The following is a 26,494-nucleotide window of genomic DNA, read 5'->3' on the forward strand; positions in this document are numbered from 1 at the left end:
ATGGTTACTTGTGGACTGACTGGCAGATCATCACAGTCCTTGGAATCGAGGAGCTTATGTAGGGTGTTAGTTTCAATGTTCCTAAAGTGGGTGGCACATACTCCTTTGAACTGATATTGTCAAGGATGAATCCACTTTCAGGTAGGATGTTTCACCAGACTAGGTTCTCTTCCAATTTGATGATTTTCTCCTCTGAGGAGAGCAGCTTATAAGAAGTTTCCAAAAAGTCATTGCTTGAGTTTCTTTGGTTACCACAGGTTCCATGGAAGGTTCTTCTATGGAAGGTTCTTCTATGGAAGGTTCTTCTATGGAAGGTTCTTCTATGGAAGGTTCTTCTATGGAAGGCTGCTTTGAGCAATGGAAAAATAATCCTCAGATGGGCTAGAAACCATGTCCAGAATGGAACCTCATCCCATTCCATCCATCACTCAGGATGACCTGAGTATTACCCATGGAAAGACGTTACCTTTCCTAAAACTACATTCTTAAATCTTGGAGCACAGAATGTATGTAAATTAAGTGCGACAGAAATTTGCCATTAAGTCATATTAAACAGTGATTAATAACCATTAAGAATTAATGAGAAATGAATCAAACTATAAGTAAGTCTTTAAAATGTTCACTCTTCAGGACTCTCTATTTTATTCCTTAGTGAGGTAATAATATCTTGAGGTTGCTTATTTTTTTTTTGAGATGTAGTCTCGCTTTACCGCCCAGGCTGGAGTGCAGTGGTGCGATCTCAGCTCACTGCAAGCTCCACCTCCCCAGTTCCGTAGGAAATATCTCTGTAGGATTATGGCTGTAGGAAAATATCTCTGTAGGAAAATACCCAGGCCTACGGGAAACCTGGCTGGCTGGGACATGCAGCATTTAAGCAAAGGACCACACTCGGTTTATATCTGTGCATCCTAAAACTGGTAAGATTGTTAGAAAAAAATAAATAAACAGCACCTTAAGAATTTAGCTTCAAACATACCCTTATAAAGTGCTATTTCTCCTTAAAGTTGGTCAGGGTGACAAAGATGTTAACATCACAGCTTAACACACGGCACACATTCCAAACACAGTTATTTGAAAGGTAATGCTGTCTACTCCAAGTCTCCAGATCAAATGTCTCAAAATTAATTCTTTGTAGTTCCCTAATAGATCTTTATTCCAAGTAAGCTCACTTGCTACTTAGCTCTGATGCAGAATTTATAACACTTTGTAGAGTATGTCATCTGAGCAATTTCAATGTGTTTTAGTGTGAATGATATATAATCTCCTGAAAATTCACCCCTCAAATAAGTCCTAATGGGCTGAGAGAACAGCAGTAGCTTAAGTGGATCTATTAAAAAAGGCTGAGTGGGTCAGTGATGGGGACGGAGATACCATTTTAACTCTCCCTTTAGTTACTGATCAAAATACATTGGCAGTCTAGTTTGACCATGAAAGGGCGCGCACACACACACACAGACACACACATGCACACACAGACACACACACAGACACACACATGCACAGACACACATGCGTGTGCACACACACATGCACATGCAGACACACACACACACGCACACACATGCACACATGTGTGCACACACGCACACACAGACACACACAGACATGCACACACACACCTCTATATAATTCACTTGTGGATCAACACTTGCTTTCTTCCATTGATCAGAATCACAGATTTTCCAACAAAGGAAAGGTGCCAGACCATTTTCGTCACCTCCCTTAGAATCAGAGTTGTATGCAGACTGCAGAGCATCTGTAATTCCTCTCATAGGGAAGTTAATTAGTGCAGAGAACAAGGAGACATTTTTTTCTGTCAATAGCCACAGAAAGGAAGACCCCTATGTAATTTTCAAGGTGAAATGTGCTGAGTTAAAGTCACTGTTTTAGGTTTAACTTCAGCAAAGGAATGACCCTTCAGTATTTACCAACTGATTTTTATGAGAGCTCAGAATGATGCCATATTCTAATTTTACTTGGCTCTACCCCTTTAGTTGAGCAATCGTGGGCGATTCATGTATTTTCTCTGGGACTGAGTCTTTTCGGGTGTCAGGTGAAAGGGCTGACTATATTTGGGCTAAATATATTTTCAGATGTAAACATCTGTGAGTTGTGATTTGGAGCTATCCATGATCACAGCATCTGAAAGAAAACAAATTCTAGAGCCTACAGTATTTCCATTTTGAGGGGAAAAAAATTTCACAAAATCAGCTTAAAAATCAAACATTTTTCATCATTTAGAGTAAAGTAAAAAGGACTGAAAAAAGAGAAACAATTTAGAGTGTATAGCAAGCGCGAAACTGCTGAGAGAGCAAGCGGGGTGGGTTGCTGCAGGCCAGTGTACTTTCCGCCATTTCTTTCCAAAGTCTCGGGCTGCAGGCACACAGATGTGCTGATCGCCCTGCATACCCAGCTCAATGGGCCGGTCAGGGTATGGGTGGCATTTCAGATATGCTTTCTAAGCCTTTTGAGAATTCAAATGCACAGAGTTATTTCTATTTTTGCAGAGCTACAATAAACTGGAGGGCCGTCAACCACTGAATGAAAGCGTTCATTGGATAAAAAACATCTTACTTCCAGACCCTTAGATTATATTGTGATTGAAGAGGAGTCTGGAAAGGCAGGCTTAAAATTAACAATCACTCACTATTCTAACTCAGCAAGGACCAGGCTGGACTGCATTCCAGCAGAAAGGAATCCTTATATTAAACTCAACATTAAACAAGTCAACTGAGGAACTTAATAGGCAGGTTTTTTTCTACACCTGTGGTTAAATATTCTAATATTTTGATGTTTGTCAACAGCATCCTTTTGCAGGTATGGCTGCACCTCAATTTTTCCTTCTGTTTATTTCAAAGTTGACATTTTACAAGTTATTTAGGAACTGTTGAACCATGAAACTATTTTTCATTGTCAAAAATGCTGAATGGTGAAATAATGACTAGCTTTCACAGTTTGCCTCTTTATTTTATAATCTAGTTGAGCTACTAAATTTAGTTGTGAACTAACAGACTGTCTCTTCTGGGAAATAAGTTATCTCCCCCACTGCCTACAGGTTTTTGAATGTTTGAATGTAAATATCTGAATATATGAATGATTTAAGAACATAAACATATCACCGTTTGTTGTAATCATGTGCATTTTACTTAAACCACAATGTGGGTTTGGAATAGGTTTGTGAATAGAGCTTGTTTTCATGTAAATGGGATCAAGCGGTACCACTGGTTAGCTATTCAGTGAATCAGACAATGCCACCCTTGCTGGAAATGCTTCAATAAGATTTTAATCCATGTACCTAATATTTGAACTCCGACTCTTGCTTCATATTCCTGTGGCCTAATCCAGATCTCATTGCTGACAATGACCAAAGGATGGTGTGAGACTTAATGTGATCTGTTTATGTGTGGTACCTCTTTCTGACACTGAGGATTTCAGGTTTCGTCTTGGAGGTGGTGTCTAAAGAGAGCTTTCTTTTCTCTCCTGTGACATTCTTAAAAAAATGTAGCATGGTTTGCCTGCCTGCCTGCCTGCCTGCCTGCCCCTAGAAGCAGCATCCATGCAATAACTCTTACAGAGAAACACCACACCAACAGGACGTAAAGAACTTGTGGAATCCTGTGCTTCACTGCTACATGCACAACGTGCATATTAGAAATATTAATGTACTTTCTAAGTTTCTAAGCAACTTACCCATCCCCACGAATATGAAGAGAGACCATTACCAAAGCATTTCTTTTGGAAATACTATCAGCATCGCAGTGAGAGTAGCTTAATGTTTCACATTTACAAATGGGAAGTTATAAACAGGCTGACATTCTGGCATTTACAACACCCAGAGGAAAAAAAAAAACAATTCATGCATGGAAAAGCCATTTATAAAATGAAGCCTGGTGTATTTAGTTCATTTGAAGCCATAAATTCTCACACAGCTACCAGATATGTATCTATGTGTGTGTGTATACATATAATATTGTATTATGTTATGTGTGTGTAATGTAAGTCTTAAACTGACTATGCATTATGTATATCAGTGGACGTGACCCTGTTGTCGGCTAGGGAAAAAAGACTGTTTTTCAAACATGTTGTGTGGCTATTTTTAACCTGAGAACATTAATCAGAAAAGAGCTTAAATCTTACTTCCTCTGCTTTTCCCTCTGGTACAAATAGGATGACATGGTGATGACATGGTGAGAGTGTCCATAACACAAGGTATGACAAAGCCAGGCTGTTTTGATATTTGTGTAAGGGACAAATTTAACTCTAAATCTCTTGGCCAGACCTGCCTTCCCCATATAATCAGAGCCTATCCGCGTGTGACCCTCTTCTAAAGCTTCAGGAAGACGCTGCCCCTTCCCTCTTGCCGCTGCTCTCTGATCTGACTTTCATGCTTAATCTGATCTAATCCTGCCAGCATTATCTTCATCTGTGCAATGAAACCTGGAGGATTCTTTCTCATATTTGGTGAGGAAAGGCATTTACTAAATTACTTGCTCGAATCATACCGTGAGGTTTTAGCTCCTTATTTTTGATAAGATGATGGCTGCAGCATTGAGGCACATTATCAATGATTAGTCAGAAATCTAGGTTTCTCCCATTTTTGGAACAAGATTTTCTGAAACTGGGTGCAAAAAGACTAAAAGGGCTCTGAAAAACTAGAAACTCTCAGCTAACAATAGAACAAAATATTTATTTTTCATGGAGAAGTATTTTTTTTTTCCGAAGAAAAAAAGCAAACCTAATTCCAATGACTTTTGCAAAAAAGTTATCCATTGAAAATCTTAAAATAATAATAATAATAACGAAACCCACTTCCTGAAAATTTCATTAAACTCTCCTCTAGGGAAAGTCTTCTCTGAGTTCTGGATCTCATGATTGGCCCTATCAATGTAACAGAAGTTCTTCAGAATCTGAACTTAATGTGTTTTAAAATCTAAAGTGTCCTGATAAACATCATGATAAAACTACAAACAAGATCTTACTCTTAACAGGGAAAATACTTGTGAATTGTCAATGTTTCCCATAAGCTGAAATAATTATTTATTTATTTATTTATTTATTATTATTATTATACTTTAAGTTGTAGGGTACATGTGCATAACATGCAGGTTTGTTACATATGTATACTTGTGCCATGTTGGTGTGCTGCACCCATCAACTCGTCATTTACATCAGGTGCTGAAATAATTATTATTCAAATTGCATGAAGAAATACATAAGATTAGTTGAAATAATTATTAAGGTCTGATGCATATTTATCCTGTAACTTATGATCAGACTTTCATTAACAAATAAGTAGACTGGGCTAAAATAGAAAGCAAAATACCTAATGTAAATTATTTTTAAAATGCAGGCACCTGACAGAGATTGTCATGTTATTATCTGCATAAGAATAAAATGGAATTTTAAAATTTTTGTTTTATGTATAATTAAATATTATAATTGAATACACTGAAAACATTAGATAGCAAACATATATTTTAAGAAGAGCTATTTCCCCAAAGATATTCCACAGATATGTTTATTTGCTAGAGAGTATGTGTGTGTACACACACATATATATTCCCTTATATCAATAGTCAGATCTCTCCTAAGAAGTAAGCTAATTGAGCTGTTTGTGTTGATAAACTCCTTTTTCTCCAGACTATTCCTCTCCGAGCCATAATTATTTGCAATTTGCCTAAGTCGTCCATTTACTGATACGTCAAGCATGAAACAGAGGCAATTCCAGAAAATGGAAATGCTTCTCAAAATCAATCTTTGGGAAATAATGTGGTAGAAGTTACTGTGTGATAGAAGACTACCTTATAACTGTCACATGGAGATGAATATTAATTTGTTGAGGTTAAGGTGGCTTTGTGCTTCATTTGTTGACTTTGCTTAGCCGTCAGCAAAGCAGCACAGCCCAATTACTCCAGCAAAGCTATTTTTTTCTAACAGGAGTTTTATGATTTTTATGTACTTACCAGTCAGCACACATAACAATGTCAAAATGTCCTTCCAGTTGAGAGACATCTGTCTCATTATCCCATCGTAAAACGCTTGAGGAGAAAAAGATTTTAAAAATTATACATAGGGTTTTTTTTTAACTTTTGATTTTGAGCTATTAACATTATTTTTTGTGGCACTTGAAATTATTTAAAAGGTATATACAGATTATTTCAAAAGGTATGATAAAAAATAGGATGTAACCGTCTTCTGTGTTTTATTTAGTATTCAAGTCTAGAAGAAGAATTCTCTACTTAAATACAATAGTTAACCTTTTTGCTAGTTTTTATAGGTTTTTGTAGACAAACTAGAGAAAAATATGTTATCTTTACCATAGTCATTATAATGTTTCTAGACCCTTAACATCAATGAGGTACATATTGAAACCAAAGTATTCCACATTTGACTGGAATACAAATTTATAAAAATAAATGATGTGAGACAGTTTATATCTATACTGCCTGGCATCTCAGTTGCTTTTCGTATTGATGAAATGAGCAATTTGGCAAGATGGAAGAAAAGAAGAGTCAAATTTCATTTGGTAGTTATTGGTTTTTAGGCATAGTGAAAAATTCACCCACACTGACACTTAGTCTTCCAAAGGGGATCAGGATTAAAACTTCACATTAATAACAATAATTAGTAACATGCATTTGAAAACTTTAGTATTTAATGCTTATGAGGCCAACCAGAGGTTTTTAGTTACTCTCAATTAATAACTGTGATGATTAGCATTTTACCATATTCAAGTTTTTTAATGATTCATCTTACCACAGCACCAAAACTGTGATTTACAGTACTATTTTTCAAAGTAAAATTCTGTTCCTATTTTCTATTTTGATTCTTTAGACCTAACCGGAGTGAACATGTCCTACCCTGCCCAGTTATATTTGCTTGTTTTGGTGGATTCATTTCTTCTACATCTTCCCTAGGTGAAAAGTCATGTGTCTGAATATAATAATAAGTCTTATACTAGTTAGCTCAAAAGATCTTTTCATATACAATACATTAATATACATTAATGCCAGTTAATTTCTCAAGGTAGAAAAGATTAAAGACATCACCACAAAAATACCTCCACAGGCTGGGCAGCAGTTGTTCATTGACTTGTCCAACTCGTTCTTACTGAGCCACTCCTCACTGTGTGTCAGGTCCTGTACTGTGCCATAGACCATGCCTTCACAGGGGCAGCCTGATGGGCCATATGGACACATAAACCCCCAATTCCTATGCTGTATCCTATGTATTGGGTGAGTATACAGACTTGGAGCATGGGAGGGCTTTCCAGAAGCTGTGGGTTACCTCAGTGTTCACAGGTCCAGTAATACCCAGATAAGCTTTACAAATTAACTTTAGTGTTGCTGTGCTTGCTGAGGCCTACTGGATAGGCAAGAAATGAAGGAAATTAGGAAATCCCTAAGAGATCAATGCTTACTTTGTTTACGCATTTCTCAGAAACTCCATGCACCTGGGGAGAGCCAGAAGCAACCATCACCAACTTCTCTGGAAATGCTGAGGCTCCCAGTGTACCTGGGACTCAGGCTCAGTGAGAGATGGGGCCTGCTCAGCCCTCATCAGAGCCCTGAGTCTTAGAGTCTAAGACTTGAACCATGAGCAAGATGGTTTAAAGTATACATCTATACTAGACGTTCTCAGATCAGAAAAGTAATGTATCCATCCATCACATGAATCTTGAAAAAAAAGATTAAAGTATTAAAATATTCATAATCTTACCATTCCACAAATGTCTCTTCAGAATTTGCTTTTAATACATATGCAATTACTAAAGCACAAGAGCAGACTGCAGGAAATCCTGCGGTGATGGTGGATGTTGTATTTCTGAGGTGCTTCAGCGCCTTGGTTCAACAAAGACAAACTGGAGAGATCGGGATCTAAGCAGCCACTGGGTATGGATTCCCACAGCAGCTGTAATAAGTCATGACTCTAAAATAAATTGAAATGCCCGGCTTGGTCACATGGACCATAACACATTCCCAAAAGGCATTTTTCCCCAGTTCTCATGAGGCTTATGGCTGTGCTATAAGCATGTGACAGAGAGAGAGTGGTATTGTGGACAGAGTTCAGCTTTAGCACAACAGACAGACCTAGGTTCAAATCTTGGCTCCTCCCCTTAGTAGCTGTATGAGTTTGGGCAATTATGTAACCTTTCTGAGCTTGTTTTCTGATCTGTAAAATGGGGATAACACTAGCTCTCTCCTTGAACATTCTAAGAGCACCATTCATACAGTACCTGGAGTTGTATTGTTCATGTAACATATAATGAGAATGGTGCTTCCTGGAGCTGTGCAGTCAGGCAGCCTGCTATCTTGGAAGACTAGAGATGATAGGGAGTTCACTGTTCACTCCTCTCCTCCATGACCTTGTCCTCCACCTTTGGAGATACACTCCCATGCATGCTCGTGAGAGCATGTGCTTCCACTATGGGGAAGGACCAGACTTTGTTTGTATCTAATCTGTTGCAGACCAATGCTTTTGTAAAATATAGTCACAAAGGAATAGACAAATGAGATTAAAAACACAAAGGCATTCCCAATACAAGTCCACTGATCATATGCTTGGATGTCGCAGCAGTGTTTCTAAACATTTATTTTCAATTTCTGAACTTATCTCCTTGCAGATCAGTAACATACAGTTCACAGACTGGCACCAGTTCATGGCCTACTCATTGAGTAGCACTCCTCCAAACCTATCTTTACCAGTTACTGCAACTCTAGCCACTCTCCGACCAAGCCCTCCTATCTTTCACAGCTCATTCTTTCTAGAAGGTACTCTTTAGTCCCACTGGCCCACACTGATCCTATCACCATGTCACTGTCCCACTTCCCTATGTTTATCTTTCTTTCTTGTTCAGCTTAAATTCCATGGCCTATCATTGTAACTACTCCCTTGCATACACCCTCAACTTCCTCATCCCTCTCTTACTTCCTTATATTTGTTAAATCCAGCTCTCTGCCTGGCCCATGACTGCACCTGTGCACCTGAATGTGGCTAGAGACAGTACACAAGCATCCTCACTGGCTTTGCTTTGAATTCATGACCATGAGCCTCAAGTGGACTCTTAATGACATCTGGCAGTTATACTTACATTTCCTTTGCCCATTTAGCCTCCCACTATCCTAGGTCATTATTTTGCACTTTCTACTCTCTCTTCAAAATTCTGACACTATTCCCCTCCTCCTCACTTTCAGATGATGACCCTGCTTCTTTCTTTACTGTCAAAATTGCAGCAATCAGGCTGGGCACGGTGGCTCATGCCTGTAATCCTAGCACTTTGGGAGGCGGAAGCAGGTGGATTGCTTAAGCCCAGGAGCTTGAGACTAGCCTGGGCAACATGGCGATACCCACCTCTGCTAAAAATACAAAAAATTACCTGGGTGTGGTGGCGCACACCTGTGGTCTCAGCTACTCCGGAGGCTAAGGTGGGAGGATCATCTGAGCCCAAGAAGTCAAGGCTGCAGTGAGCCGTGATCTAGCTACTGCACTCCAGCCTGGGTGACAAAAATGAGACCCTTTCTCAAAAAAAAAAAAAAAAAAAAAAATGCGGCAGTCAGTTAGGAACTTCCATAAACTCCTACCACCACACTTATGTTCCTAATAGCATCTGAACCTGCATACGCTGCCTCCCTGCCTATTACCATAGATGAACTATCTGTACTCCTATCTACAGCCAGTACCTTCTCTTATGCCGCCTAGACCCAGCCCCTTTGATCTATTCTAGGACATGCTCTAGCATTTTCCTTTCTCTTTCCTATATCAGCTCTCTTCTTTCTCTGGATTATTTCCATCAGTATCCAAACATGGAGTTATTTCCCCCCTTGTAAAATATCCTCTCCTGGCAGTTACTGCACCATTTCTCTATTCCTCCTTTGCAACAAACTCTTTGAGAAAATTGTTTGACACTCTCTTGCCAGTTCCTCTCCTCTCATTCTCTTAAAATTCACTCTAGCCAGGTTTTTGTCCCCACCGTTCCACCAAAAATGCTGCTGTCAAACTCACCAAAGATCCCCACATTGCTAAATTTAGGTCAGTTCTTAGTCTTTATCTTACTTTATCTATCAGCCTGAACCTCTCCCATGAACTCTAGATTCATATATCCAACTTCCTATTTTAATATTTCCACTTAGACATCTACTAGACATCTCAAACTTAACATGTCCAAATTTGAATTCCCAATCATTTTCCCCAAAACTCACTTCATTCAGTCTTTTTTAAATCTCGTTAATGGTAATTCCATCTTTCCAGTTGCTCAGGCCAAAAACCTTGAATATATCCTTGACTCTTCCTTTTATAGTCCACATTGAATACGCCACAAGTGCAGTTCATTCTACCTTTGAAATATATCAAAATCTAACCACTTCTCTCTATCTCTACTGCCCTCCCCAGTCTAAACTACTATCATCTTTCATCTGAATTATTGGATAGGCCCCTAATTGGTCTCCCTGCTTCCATCTGTCACCCAAAAATCTCTGCTCAAGAGACCAGCCAGAGTGATTCTTTTAAAACATGTATCAGATCATGAGCCTTTTCTCTCTTCACTCAGAGCAAAAGCCAAAGTCTTTACAATGACCTGAAAACCCTTATACAATTGGGCCTGGTTACTACTCTGTCCTCATCTCCTATTACTCTCCTCCTTGGTCTCTTTGCTCTAGTAACACTGGCCTCCTTATGCTTTCCTGAATACACTGGCATGGTTCTGTTCTAGGGTCTTAATACTGGCTGCTTGAGCAGCCAAAATGCTCTTCCTCCAGATACTCTAGAGCTACAGCTCACTCTGTCACCTCCTTCAGGTCTTTCTGTATATGTCTTACCTTCTCAGGGAGGCCTCCCCTGACCATCCTCTTTAAAACTGCAATCATTTATTTTCAGTCCAGCACTTCTAAAACCCCCTTATCTTGCTCTTTATTTTTCTATAGCAGCTATTACCCTTTAATGTGCTATATAACTAGATTATTGATTTTGTTTCTTCTCTCTTTCCCCACTAGAATATATGTGCCACAGGGATATAGATTTTTAAAATCTGTTTTGTACAGTGATGTATTTCCAGTGCCTAGAATAGTCCCTAGCACCTAATAGCTGCTCAGTAAATATGCCATATGGATGAATTGTGTGTGAGTGTACCTAGCACAGTGCCTGGCACGCAGAAGGCCCTCAAGAAATAGAGGTTTCTATTGTTAAATTGCTCTCTGAATAGAATGTGTGGATTAGCTAGACATGAAGGCCACTTAAAATGCTTTCCAAAGATTTCTGCTTCCAGCAAAGATGGCATAACAAGGCCCCATTTAGCTTTTTGTCTGAAACAACAACAGAAAACCTAGACAAAACATATAAAACAATAGTTTTCAAGACACTGAACATCAGCAACACAGGACAGTAATCCTTAAGAAGAGAGAAAGAAATGAAATGAGCCCTACCTTTACCCCAGCTACTGCCTGGAGAGTTTCTAGGCCATGGCATAGAGGAGGGAAATGAGATAGAAGCAGGTGGACTGCCTGAGTTAAGAAGATAGGGCCAGGCATGGTGGCTCACGCCTGTAATCCCAGCACTTTGAGAGGCTGAGGTGGGTGGATCATGAGGTCAGGAGTTTGAGACCAGCCTAGCCAAGATGGTGAAACCCTGTCTCTACTAAAAATACAAAAATTAGCTGGGCACGATGGTGGGCACCTGTAATCCCAGCTACTTGGGAGGCTGAGGCAGGAGAATTGCTCGAATCTGGGAGGCAGAGGTTGTAGTGAGCCTAGATTACACCACTGCACTCCAGCCTGGGCAACAGAGAGAGACTCCATCTCAAGAAAAAAAAAAAAAAAAAAAAAAAGAAGATGGAACTGAGAGTCTAAGGAAACTAAGGTAGTCAGAGTTCCCAGGATAAAATACTGAATAGGAGAGCACTGGAGAGAGAGAGACAGAGAGAGAGAGCACTCTGGAGATCTGTGGATGGTCCCCCTAGAATATTCTGTGGATGACTGATTCATGCATGTGTGTGAAGAAACTATTTGAAGTTGGGAAAAGATCATGTCAAAAAATTGAGGGGGAGTGAGTCAGTGCTCACACAGAGCCAGGAATAGTGCCTGTTCAACCAGCCAGATTAGAAAACCGCAGAATTTATAAGCATTGTATAGAGTCCTCAGAAGGGTCTTGTCTCAGTAGTAGGGAATAATTAGCCCTAGACTAAAAGCTGCTCTGGTTCTGCCTAACAAATCTTAAAAGCAAGACCCAAACATATCAAACGATTTCAAAGTAACTTAACTGTATCCCAGAACAAAACTCAAAAACACACTTTGGGCGGTCAAGGTGGGAGGATTGCTTGAGGTCAGGAGTTCAAAAACAGCATGGGAAACATGGCAAGATCCCATCTCTACAAAATGTACAAAAATTAGATGAGCATGGTTATGTATGCTTGTGTTCCCAGCTACCTGGGGGGCTGAGAAGGGAGGACCACTTGAGCCCAGGAAGTTGAAGCTGCAGTAAGGTGTGATTGTGCTACTCCACTCCAGCCTGCATGACTGAGTGAGACTCTGTCTCAAACACAAACAAACACAAAATCTCAAAAACATTTACAGAAATATAAAAAAATTCAGATCCCAACAAAGTAAAATTCAAAATACCTGGTATACAATCCAAGATGGCCAGACATATAAAAAATTGAAATAATAAAAACCATAATGAGAAGACAAATCAAACAACGGAACTCAATCGAAAACTGACAAAGATGTCAGAATTAGCAGACACAGGCATTACAATAGTTACCATAATGGTCTTTAATATATTCTAAGAATCAAGTAGAGACATGGGAGGTATCTTTTAAAGCCCCAAATCAAACTTCTAGAGATGAAAACTACAATGCCTGAGAAGAACAATACATTGGATAAGATTAACAGCAGATAAGACACTGCAGAGAAGACTAGTGAACTTGAAAACATAGCGATAGAAACTATCTAAAATGAAATATATGTAGGAAAAAAAAGGAATAAAAATAAAGAGTGAGCTGCGGGACAAATTTAAGTGGTCAATACATGTGAAACTGGACTTCTCAAAAAATAGGAGAGAGGAGATAACAGAAAAAATATTTGAAGAAATAATGGCTGAAAAATGTCCTAATTTAAGGAAAACTGTTAACTCAGAGATCAAGAAATTTCAACAAGCCCAAACACAAGAAACATGAAGAAAACTAGCAGGCACACAATAATAATCAAATTGCCCAAAAGTAGTGATAAAGAGAAAATTGGAAAAGCACCCAGAGGAAAAAGATGTTTTATATACAAATAAAGATAAGGATGACAGCATATTTTTTTTTGTGAGGAATATGCAAGTCAGAAGACAGTGGAGCAGCATCTTTAAAGTACTACAAGGAATAAAAAACAATTGTTAACCTAGAATTGTGTAGCCAGTGAAAATGTATTTCAAAACAAGGTGAAACAGATGTTTTCAGACATACAAAAAGCTGAAGGAATTAATCACCAGCAGACCTACATTGCAAGAAATGTTAAAGGAAATCCTTAAGGCAGAAGAAAAATGATATCAGATGGAAATGTACATGAAGGAATCAGAAATAGTAACTACATAGGTAAATATATATATGACTATTTCTTATTTAAACCTCTAAATATAATTGGTTAAACAAACAAGTATTGTGGGGTGATAATATATGTATAGATAAAAAGTAGGACAATAGTAGCATAAAGACTTACAGGAGAGAAATGGCAGTATACTACTGTAAGGTTTTATTTTGTTTTGTTTGAGACAGAGTCTCGCTCTGTTGCCCAGGCATGAGTGCAATAGCACGATCTCAGCTCACTGCAACCTCAGCCTCCCAGGTTGAAGCAATTCTCCTGTCTCAGCCTCCCGAGTAGCTGGAATTACAGGCACCAACCACCATACCTGGCTAATTTTTTTTTTTTTTAGTTGAGATGGGGTTTCATCATGATAGCCAGGCTGGTTTCAAACACTTGGCCTTAAGTGATCCACCCACCTTGGTCTCCCCAAGTGCTGGGATTATAGGCGTGAGCCACCATGCCCAGCCATAGGTTTTAATAATATACATGAAATGGTATATCATTTGAGGATAGTCTGTGATAAGTTAAAAATATATACTATAAAATCTAAAGTAACCACTAAAATAAAAAAAGAGGAGTTACAGCTAATAAGCGAACAAAGGAGATAAAATAGAATAAGAAAATCAACTCATTTAATCCAAAAGCAAGCAGAACAAGATGAAAAGGGGAACAAAGAATAGATGAAATACAAAACAAATAGTAAAATGACAGATTTAAATCTAACCCCATCAATAATTTTACTAAACAAAAACGGTCTGAACACTCCAATTAAAAGGCAGAGTGCGTCAGACTAGACAAAAAGCTAGATCCAAGTACACGTGGCTTACAATAAATGCATTTTAAATATAAAAATACAAATAGGTTAAAAGTAAAACGATGGACAAAGATATACCAAGCAACACTAGTCGAAAGAAACCTGGAATGTCTGTATTAATATCAGACACAGTAGATTTCAGAGCAAAGAATGCACTAGGAATAAGGAAGATCACTTTACAATGTTAAAGGGTCAGTTCAAGAAGCAGACATAACAATTCTAAATATTCATGCATTGAATAACAGAGCTTCAAATTTATGAAGCTGAAATGGATATAAGTACAACTGCAATAAAACACAGACAAAACCAAATTATTGCCAGGGATTTCAATACTCCCCTCTCAGTAACTGATGGAACAAGTAGACAGAAAATAAGCAAACCTATAGATGACTTAAACAACACTATCAATAACTTGACTTAATTGATATTTATAGAATACACTCAACAATAGCAGAATAGATGTTCTTTTCAAGTAGACAATTTACCAATATATGCCTATTCTGGGTCATAGTGTAAGTCTCAATAAATTTAAAATGATTCTAGTCATACAAAAAATATATTCCCTGGCTGGGCATGATGGCTCATGCCTGTAATCCAGCACTTTGGGAGGCTGAGGGGGGTGGAACACTTGTGGTCAGAAGTTTGAGACCAGCCTGGCCAATATGGTGAAACCTCCTCTACTAAAAATACAAAAATTAGCCTGGCATGGTGGCACGTGCTTGTAGTCCCAGCCACTCAGGAGGCTGGAGCAGGAGAATAGCTTGAACCCAGGAGGCGGAGGTTGCAGTGAACTGAGATCGCACCATTGCACTCCAGCCTGGGCGTCGCAGCGAGACTCTATCTCAAAAAAAAAAAAAAAAAAAAAAAAAAAGAGATCAATAATCTCTGTAAAATTCTCAAATATTTGGAAAATAAATAATGTACTTCTAAATAACCTGGGGTTCAAAGAATAAATGAAAACATAAATTGACAATTATTTTGCATTGAATGAAAATACATCAAAATTTATGGGATGCCACTAACGCAGGAGATAAAAACTTAGAGGAAATTAATAGCACTAAATACCTTTATTAGGAAAGAAAGGTCTCAATTATTGAACTCAGTTTCTAGCTAAATATACAAGAAAAAGAACAGTAAGTTAAACTTAACCAGAAAAAAAGAAGTAATAGAGATTAGAGCAGAAGTGAATAAAACAGAAAAATAATAAAGAAAAATCAATGAAACCAAACACTGATTCTTTGAGATCAGTAAAATTGATAAACCTGTAGCCTGACTTATCAGGAAAAAAGGGAGAAGATATAAATCACCAATATCATTAATAAGAGATGTGCCATCACTACAGATTCCATAAATATTAAGAGGATAATATTTATGGAATACTAATACAACATATCCGAAGTTGTCCATAAAATACATATGAACATATATATGGCAATGCATCATGATCAAGTGGGGTTTATCTTAAGAATATAAGAAGGTTGGTTTAACATTTGAAAATTGATCAGTATAATCTACTATATTAGCAAGCCAAAAAAGAAAAAACATATGATCATCTCAATAAAGGCAGAAAATGCTTCTGACAAAGTTTAAGGTCTATTCCTGCTAAAAACTTTCAGTAACCTAAAAATAGAAAGGAAATTCTTTGGCCTGAAAAAAGTCATCTATGAAAAACCTATAGTTAACATGATACTTAATGGTGAAAGACCTGATGCTTTCTCCCTAACATCAGGCATAAGAAAAGTATGTTTTCTTTCATTCTTCAACACTGCACTGGAAATTACAGTCCCTTTTTGTATAAAGAGATATACAAAAATAAGCTTCTAGAACTAATAAGTGAGTTTAGTAGGATTGTGGGATACCAGATCAATGTACAAGAATCAGTTGTACTTCTTCATAAAATCAATAAATAATTGGAAGTTGGAATTTCCAATTTTATACCACTTACAACAGCATTAAGAAACCATTCTGTTTATAATAGCATAAAAATATGAAACACTTAAGATAATTCTGACAATGGATGACAGAAATTAAATAAGACCTAAGTAAATAGAGGCAATTTGGTGAGCAAAGGATGAAATGATGTTTTAACAATTGAATCTCCATTTTTTTAAACAGAACTTTAATCTATATCTCAGACCATATGCAAATATTGATGCAAAATGAGTCATAAACCTAAATGTAAGACCTAAAACTATAAAACTTGTAGATGAAAATGCAGGAGAAAATCTTTGTAACCTTGAGTTAGGCAAAGATTTCTCAGACACACACAAGAGTCATGATCCTTAAAAGAACAAATTGGTAAATTAGACTTTATTAAAATTAAAAACATTTGCACTTTGAAAGATCCTATGAGGAGAATGAAAAGACAAGCTATCAGCTGGGAGAAAATGGCAAATCATATATAGTATCTGATATAGGGCTTATATCTAGAACATATAAAGAACTCTCAGAGTATGTCAATGATAAGAAAAATAAGCAACCCATTTTTTTTTTAAATGGGCAAAGCATTTGAACAGACACTTCACCAAAGAAGATATGTGAATGGCAAATAAGTACATGAAAATATATTCAACATCATTAGTCACTAGGGAAATTCAAATTAAAACTCCAAGCTGGGCATAGTCCCAGCTACACAACTGTTTTTTAAACAAACTAAACAGAAAATGCTTTCTGAAAAAGAGCAGGGCACATATAAGTAGGACCCTTACCTATATAAGTTTTACCATCTAAGGCATAACATTCATGTGTGAAGACACGTAAAGGATGGTTCTACCAGACATCAAATCACGTCAACATGTTGCTTGTAATTATACTGACACCAAAGTAAAATTTATATTTTCTCCATTTTATTTCATCATAATATTAAAATCTTATTTCCATTCAAAATTCATTACAAGGTGAAATACAATTTTGTAGGCAGAAATATTACACAATTAATAATCATTATAGAATTCTCCATGTTTTAGAAAAATCTTGGCTGGGCACTATGGCTCATGCCTGTAATCCCAGCACTTTGAGAGGCCAAGGTGGGAGGACTGCTTGAGGCTAAGAGTTTGAGACCAGCCTAAGCAACATAGCGAGACTCCTCTCTCTACAAAAAAATTTAAAAATTAGCCAGTTGTGGTGGTATGTACCTTTAATCCTAGCTACTCAGGAGTCTGAGACAGGTGGATCACTTGTGCCCAGGAATTTGAGGTTACAGTGAGCTATGATCTTGCCACTGTACTCCAGCCTGGATGACAAGGCAAGATTCTGTCTCTAATTTTAAAAATAAAGAAAAATTGTAACAGCTATGGACATGCCAAACCTGCGAAGTTTAACAGGTATAGTATAGCAGAAAGAATACATGGGCTTTGTAGCTAGATAGCTTTGAGTTCAAACACAAGCCAGTGAAGATGAGAGATGCTGAGTATCATTGCCCTCATCTGTAAAAAATAGACAGTAAGAGTTGCATCACAGGTCTCATTAAGAATTGAATGAGATGGAGTAAATGAAACCACATTATAGGTGCTCAAGAAATATTAGTTTCCCTTCCCTTATTCTTGCACTAACTTATATCATTTCATTCTGGTTTTGAGTTTGGGGTTTCAATCTGAAAACCAAAACCAAGTCAATTTCGGATAGGATGTTACCTGTGATGCAAAACTCACACTAAAAGAATTTCTCAAACAGATAGTCTCTGTTTCAAGTTTGTAATAAAAACTAATGTCAAACGGATTCACCCTAATTTGTATTTCATTGCAGTGATCACAGATAACTCTCCCTATAGAGATTTAAAGAATTTATTTTCTCATATTCTCATGTTTAGTATTCTTTGTTTACCTTTATATTTTCAGACTCTTGGTTGTAGGGGAGTGAGTCCTGTTTTTCATTTGTTTGTTTTCTGAGACAGGGTCTCGCTTTGTCACCCAGGGTGGAGTGCAGTGGTGCAATCTCAGCTTACTGCAACCTCTGCCCCCTGGGTTCAAGCAATTCTCCTGCCTCAGCCTCCCTAGTAGCTGGAATTACAGGCATGTGCTACTACCATGCCCGGCTAATTTTTGTACTTTTAGTAGAGACGGGGTTTTGCCATGTTGGCCAGCCTGGTCTCAAACTCCTGGCCTCAAGTGATCCGCCCGCCTCAGCCTCCCAAAGTGCTGGGATTACAGGCATGGGCCACCGTGCCCAGCTGAGTCCTGGTTTTAAACTCTGCTATTAAAAAGGTAGTTTCTTGTGTATTTGTGAAAGAAATGCACTGATAGAATTCTTGTTCATGCTTGCTAAATGTAATGAACCTGGAAAACAAGCTATCTTACCAGCAGTAGGGAAGGCAGGCAGCCATGCTCTTTGCATGGATATTATAGGCATTCTTTACAGAGGATTCCAGTATCCTTTCCCAGTTTCTTTTATGTCACTTCTCAAAGTCTATGTTGGCACAGCTCACTCTTATAGAGGGTCATTTACAGTGTTTACCCAAACCAGTGAATCACTTCTCTTCTTTCAAATGATTTCCCATTTGCCACTTTCTCCTTATGCTTTTCCTTATCTTTTACAGAGTTTTAAACTTCCATATCGTAGAAGCCTCTCTAAGAACATGTTTTAAACACTTAGAGAAAAGGACACCATCTAAATCTGGAATTGACCACTCAGAATGAAAGGGGATATTGATCTGTTGACTTTCTAATTTGGGAGTCATTTATCTATAAATGTTATTGAAACCTCAGTGGATACTGTGAGCAGCAGTACAACGAGGACATGTTCCTCGAGTAGCAAAATTATAATAGTCAAAAGGAACATACAATCGTATTAGGAAGACAAGACATTCAAATGAAACAAAAGAATTACAGATGGCCCTGTGTATTAGGGAGTAATCACTGTGGACTGGACAAGTTGGGGAAGGTATCCTGAAGAAGGTAGAACTGCATGTGATCTTACAGGCAGGATCTGGATGGGGAATGAAGAAGCAAGAGAACATATTAGACAAAGCCTAAAGAAGAAGCTAGGGTTTGGAGGCTGAAATGAACACATTCACACTTTAAGCTCCCCAAATATCCCAAGTCTTTGTTCTCAGCAGGTGACCTTACAGAAAGCCTGAGGCTATCTATCTGATACCATCTTTCTCCTCTTCTTCTCTTTTTCTCCTTTCCTCTTGTCTAAAAGGAAGTTGAGTCACTCTTCTCATTAAGGAGAGCTTCTCCATCTGTGTGCTGGATAAAACCACCCCTTCCTCTTCCCTAGTGGTTTTCAAACTTTGGCATACATCATAATTCTTAGACAGTCTGTTGAAATACAAATTCCTGAGCTTCAACCCCAGAGTTTCTGATTGAGTAGGTCTGGGGTGGGGCCTTGGAATATGCATTTCCAACAAGTATACAACTGATGCTGACGGTGCTGGTCGGGGGCCACGCTTTGAGAAGCCCTGATCTAGATCCTTGCCTCATCAAACATCTCCCTTTCTTGTCTCCACTTCTTTCTTCTTTCTTGGCTGTACTGGCCTTGCCTGGTCACATGTTCAACTCTTCCACCCCAGCTTCCCCTTAGCACACACACAACTTCTCTCCCTTTGCCACCAACATTCTTATGGGAGTGGACGCTCCCATTAAGGTCATGTTCTTGTGATGTGACCTTTCTTCCGACAGTCATTGGACTGCTTTGCAATCTGCCTGACCTACCTTCAGTAATCTGCAGCAGCTGATCACACTCTCCTTAAAATGCTTTCTTGGATTTCTTCCATTAAGAAGTGGTATTGGCCGGGCGCAGTGGCTCACACCTGTAATCCCATCACTTTGGGAGGCCAAGGCAAGTGGATCATGAGGTCAGGAGATCGAGACCGTCCTGGCTAACACAGCAAAACCCCGTCTCTACTAAAAATACAAAAAATTAGCCGGGCGTGGTGGCGGGCACCTGTAGTCCCAGCTACTTGGGAGGCTGAGGCAGGAGAATGGCATGAACCCGGTAGGCGGAGCTTGCAGTGAGCCGAGATCACGCCACTGCATTCCAGCCTGGGTGACAGAGCAAGACTCTGTATCAAAAAAAAAACAAAACAAAACAAGAAGTGGTATTATACCATACCACCCCAAGCCATCAACCTCGCTCTCCAGTCCCTTCTTAGTATCGCTTTCTGGCTCTTTTTACTGCTCCTGACACACAGACATTTTTTAAGATTCTGTCCTTGGCCATCTTCTCTTCTGACTTTCCAATTCCCATAGTTATGTTCTGATCACTTGCTTTTGATCTCCAAATCTTCTAGCACAATATTTTTCTGAGATTTGAACTTTTATTTCTAACCTCTAGTAGTTACCGTCACATATCTGTTCTACTGCCACCTCAAATGTAAATTTCCAAATGGCTATCTCTTACTCTGCCTCTATCTTACATTCTACATCTAGTCACTTCTCTGGAATGACCCCATATTTGCTCACCATTTTCCACTCTCATTCAGGTCAGGGCTACCTCTTTTTCTCTCTCTGAAACTACTGAAATGGCTTTTTTAAAAAAACAAAAGACATGTTGTATTGTGAAATAAGACACAGTAAACCACATGTAATAAATACATGCCTTAATTATTATCAGGCAAACACCCTTCTAACCACCACCCAGATTAAGAAATACAAAAGATCAATGAAACCAAGAGTTGGTTCTCAAAAAAAAAAAAAAAAAAAAAAAAAAAAAATTGATAGACCCCCTAGCTATCTTAACAAAGAAAAATAAACAAAAGATTCAAATAAGCACAATCAGAAATGAAAAAGGTGACATTACAACTGATCCCACAGAAATAGAAAAGATCTTCAGAGACTACTGTGAACAACCCTATGCATAAAAATTAGAAAATCTAGAGGAAATGGATACATTCCTGGAAGCACACAGTCTCCCAAGATCGAATCAGGAAGAGATGGAAACCCTGAACAGACCAATATCAACTTCTGAAATTAAGTCAGTAATAACCTACAACCAAAAAAAGCCCTGGACCAGATGAACTCACAGCTGAATTCTACCAGACATGCAAAGAAGAACTGATACCAATCCTACTGAAACTATTCCAAAAAATTGAGGAGGAGGGGCTCCTCCCTAACTTATTCTATGAAGCCAGCATCAGCCTGATACCAATCTCTGGCGAAGACACAAAGATCAAAGGAAACTTCAGACCAATATCCCTCATGACCATAGACACAGAAATCCTCAACAAAATACTAGCAAATTGAATCTAGCAGCACATCAAAAAGTTAATACCCCATGATCGAGTAGGCTTTATTCCTGGGATGCAAGGCTGGTGCAACATACACAAAACAGCCGGGTGCACTGGGTCACACCTGTAATCACAGCACTTTGGGAGGCCGAGGCAGGAGAATTTCTTGAGTCCATGAGTTCAAGACCAGCCTAGGCAGCAAAATTAGACCCTGTCTCTACAAAAAATTTAAAAAAAAAAAAAAAAAAAAAAAAAAAGCCTGGTGTGGTGGCACACACCTATAGTCCTATCTACTTGGGAGGCTGAGGAAGGAGGATTGCTTGACCCCAGGAGGTTGAGGCTGCTATGAGCCATGGTCACACCACTGCACTCCAGCCTGGGTGACAGAGTGAAACCCTGTCTCTAAAAAACAAATGAATATATGTAAATCAATAAATGTGGTTCACCACATAAACAGAATCAAAAGCAAAAACCATATGACCATCTCAATAGATGCAGAAAAAGTTTTTCATAAACTCCAACATCCCTTCACGATAAAAAACCTCAACAGACCAAGCATAGAAGGAACATACCTCAAAATAATAAAAGCCATCTCTGACAAACCCACAGCCAACATCATCCTGAATGGGCAAAAGCTCAAACCATTTCCCTTGAGAACTGGAACAAGACAAGGATGCCCAGTCTCACCACTCCTATTCAGTACAGTACTAGAAGTCTTAAGCAGAACAATTAGCAAAGAAAAAGAAATAAAAGGTATCCAAATAAAAAGTCACACTATCTCTCTTTGCTGTTGATATGTTTCTATACTTAGAAAATCCTAAAGACTCTGCCAAAAGGCTCCTAGAATTGATAAATGACTTTAGTAAAGTTTCAGGATACAAAATCAATGTACAACAATCAGTAGCATTTCTTTACACAATGTCCAGGCTGAGAGTGAAATCAGGAACACAATCCCACTTAAATTAGCTACAAAGAAAATGAAATACCTAGGAATACAGCTAACCAAGGAGGTAAAAGATCTCTGGATCTTTTACAAAGATGACATTACAAAGGTCACCTTTTACAAAGGTGGCATTACAACTGATCCCACAGAAATAGAAAAGATCCTCAGAGACTACTATGAACAACCCTATGCATACAAATTAGAAAATCTAGAGGAAATGGATACATTCCTGGAAGCACACAGTCTCCCAAAATCGAATCAGGAAGAGATGGAAATGCTGATCTGAGAGCTGACTTTAAGTCAGGTCCTTTCCTTTCTTTATAAGTGCATAAAATCTAATAAAATAAGCAAGAAAATACAGTGAATGGAAGTGGCTTTACTGAATGGAAATCTGAACAACTTTATTTTTTATTTATTTATTTATTTTATTTATTTATTTATTTTGAGATGGAGTCTTGCTCTGTCACCCAGGCTGGAGTGCAGTGGTGCGATCTCAGCTCACTGCAACCTCCACCTCCCAGGTTCAAGCAATTCTCCTGCCTCAGCCTCCCAAGTACCTGGGATTACAGGCGCCTGCCGCCACGCCCGGCTAATTTTTCTATTTTTAGTAGAGGCCAAAATGTTGGCCAGGCTGGTCTTGAACTCCTGACCTTGTGATCCACCCACCTCGGCCTCCCAAAGTGCTGGGATTACAGGCATGAGCTACCATGCCCGGCAAGAAAATCTGAACAACTTTAAATCTATGGAACACTGCAGAATTGAATGAGAAAATATCAGAGAGAATTCTAGTTTGGTGGTTCCCATGTGAGGGCTCTAGACCAGACATCAGAGTTACCTGTTAGAAATGCAAAACCCCAGGCCCGCCTCAGTCTCTCAGGGTGTGGGGCTCAAGAATGTGTGTCATAAGAAGCTATACAAATGATTCTGTGAACAAAGTTTGAGAACTGTTGTTACAGCATATCACTTATATTTTTCTGGACTGACTTTAAAACTGATCCCAGCTCTGTGTTTTTGTTTGGAATTTAGCAGAAATGAACTTATTTCAGAGTCCAAAAGAGGGATAGTTTCCTAACATTCAGACCCCCTTCATGTTGGGGACCAGTATATTCTACACTGGTTAAAGAAGACTAGAAAGGGTTTCAAGACCTTGAAATGAAAGGTACTAATTATTTTACTAACTGTATTTTCCATTTCAAGTATCTCTGATCCTATGACAGCTGATTAACTTACACAGTTGCAAAACAAAGTGGCAACAAAATATTAGAATGAATGGACTAGAAATTACAATTATATACTGTCTCAGATGAAATCACAAAATTATTTATTGCTTTTTGGTGTTTTCATTTATTTTTCTTCCTTTTTAATGTTTCAAACTTACATACTTTCAAGTGCAGTGCATTTTTTAATGTAATTTTGTTCTTTCTTGCCACTATATCTCCAAATATCACATACAAAATAATGGGGTAAAAATTGTTCTGATCTAGAATTATGATCTAGTGTAGGGCAACCCACTAAGAGGTGGTTCAAAAGATAAGAAAAACTTCCAAATTATTTTAAATAGCTATCACGTCAATGCTATTTAAAATCGGACAAGTTTGCACAATAAAGAAAATTCTGGACCAGTTTTACTGATGAATATCAATGCAAACAGCTCAGAAAACATCATATACTTTTTGGTAGAAAATTTAAAGTGGTTCAGCCACTTTGAAAAATAGTCTGGCAGGTCCTCAAAAGGTTAAATATAGAGTTACCATGTGACCATATAAACCCAAGAGAAATGAAACTTGTCACAAAAATGTGTACACAAATGTTCATAGCAGCATTATCCAGAATAGCAAAAAAAAAAAAAAAAAAAAAAAGGAAAGAAAAAGAAAAAGGAAACATCTCAAATGTCCATCAGCTAATGAATGGATAAAGTGTGGTCTACCCATACAATGGAACAGTACTAAAAATGACAAATGTCCTGATACATGCTATACATGAATAACCTTAAAAACACTATTTTAAGTGATAGATTCCAGATGTGAAAGACCATATATTATACAGTTCCATTTATGTGAAATGTCCAGAATAAGCAAAGGCATAGCAACAGAACATAGATTAGTGGTTGCCTAACCCTGGAAGGGAGGAGGAGTGAGAAAGGGAGATGAGTATGAGGCCCTCCCCTCCCCTCCCCTCCCCTCTCCTCTCCTCTCTTTTTCTTTTCAATAGATGGGGTTCACTATGTTACCCAGGCTGATCTCAAACTCCTGGGCTCAAGCAATTCTCCCACATTGGCAACCCAAAGTGCTAAGATTATAGGTGTGAGCCAGCACATCTGGCCAAGTATGAGCTTTCTTTTGGGGGTGATGAAAATACCCTAAAATGATTGTGATGCTTGCACAACTCTGTGAATATACTAAAAGCCATTTAATTATATATGCTTTCAGTGGGTGACTTGTATAGTAAGTGAATTATATCTCAATAAAGTTGTAATTTTTAAAAATCTCAGATAATTTGTTGTTAGAACACAGAAGCATATTAAAAGAATTAAAATACTGTGACCAAGTAACTACTAGAAATGCAGAGATGTTTTAATATTAGGAAACCTGTTGATATAATTTGTCATAGTTATAAATAAAATAGGGAAAGCAATTTGAACATCTCCATAGATGCTGAAAAGATATCTGCTAAAGTTCCATATTTACTTATGATAACATCGCTTAAGAAATTTTAAGAAGATAAAAAATATCATATATATCTCAACTCAAAAGCTAATGCGTACTTAATGGGGTGAAAATTTAGTAGATTCCCAACAAAGTCAGACTCAAAGATGCCTATTATTTAATAATCATTGTGGAAATTTTTATCCAATAAAATTATACAAGAGACAGAAAAAGGAGGTATGAGAATTAGAAAGCAGTTACAGTTGTCATCATTTGCAGATGATGTGATTGTTTGCTTAGAAAACTCAAGAGGATAAACCTGCAAAATATTCAAAACAATAACCCACTGAGGTGACTACACATTTACTATACCAAACCCCATAGTAAAACATAATGGAAGTAGAAAATATAATGGAAGAAAAAATCTTATTTGTAAGACCAATAAAAAATCTCTAAAAATAAACTTAAGAGACATAAAAATGCTGGTGAAACACCTTAAAAAACTTAAAAAGAGAACACCTGTTCTTGCATAGAAAGACTCCAAGTTTGTTAAATGTCGTGTTAGTAAATATGAAATATGAAAATATATTACAAAGTTATACGGACAAAAATTATGCAGTTTGGTAGGGTTGTACAAATAGACGCAATCCACTACTGAAAATTTGTTGTATAGACACACCTGCAAATGTATAATTTATGTAAAGATGTGTCTCACTGCAGCATTGTTTATAATAGCAAAATATCAAAAACAAACATGTCCATTATTAAGGTAAAAACTAAATGATTGTTTAACAATGATTTATCATGTGACCGTTCTCTAAAAAATTTTTTTAAGATGGCTCTATTTTTAAGTGAAGAACTCCTTTGAAAACAAAAATATTTTTATTGATATGTACTTCTGTGATATACAATTCTGGGAAGGGAGAAGGATTTCTCTCTTAAAACCAGAAGACATTTTCACAGAGAATACAGTAGTCTGATTTGCATACCTAGCTATCAATACAGAACCTGGCCTATTTTTGGTAGTGAGATTTTGACCTTGGTAAAAAATAGAAGTGGGCAAATCCAAAGAATCAATACAATGTTATTCTAAAATAAAAGGCCTTAATTTTTAATTGACTGTACTTTAAGAGGGTCCCTAAAAATACAGCATCCTCCTATTTTAAAATCTGGCTCATTTTAATACAAAAAGGATAACTCTATCAAAATAGCTGAAACTGGCTAATCTTATGGGAGTTGGTGTCTTCAGTGCAAAACACTAAATAGTAGGGATATGAACCCATCTATAAACTTGTTAAGCAAATCAACAGTGTTATGTTAGTAACAGAAAGTACACATGATAATTTCATTTTGTCATAGCCAAGATAGCAA

General features: G+C 37.8%; 1 protein-coding gene across 2 annotated transcripts in view; it reads right to left on the minus strand.

Annotated features, from left to right (window-relative positions):
- CAMKMT (calmodulin-lysine N-methyltransferase) overlaps positions 1-26,494 on the minus strand; it is a 407,172-nt gene that overhangs the window by 22,919 nt on the left and 357,759 nt on the right. The window contains exon 8 of one of the 2 annotated variants that reach the window (XM_005575975.4): positions 5,964-6,038. In XM_005575975.4, the coding sequence (XP_005576032.4) occupies positions 5,964-6,038 (75 nt within the window). Of the gene's footprint in view, positions 1-5,963; positions 6,039-19,226; positions 19,294-26,494 lie in introns of those variants that run through there. The other variant, XM_074011869.1, reaches the window with a different exon arrangement.

The sequence above is a fragment of the Macaca fascicularis genome, chromosome 13 (genome assembly GCF_037993035.2).
Source record: "Macaca fascicularis isolate 582-1 chromosome 13, T2T-MFA8v1.1".
In the NCBI taxonomy this organism is placed as follows: domain Eukaryota; kingdom Metazoa; phylum Chordata; class Mammalia; order Primates; family Cercopithecidae; genus Macaca; species Macaca fascicularis.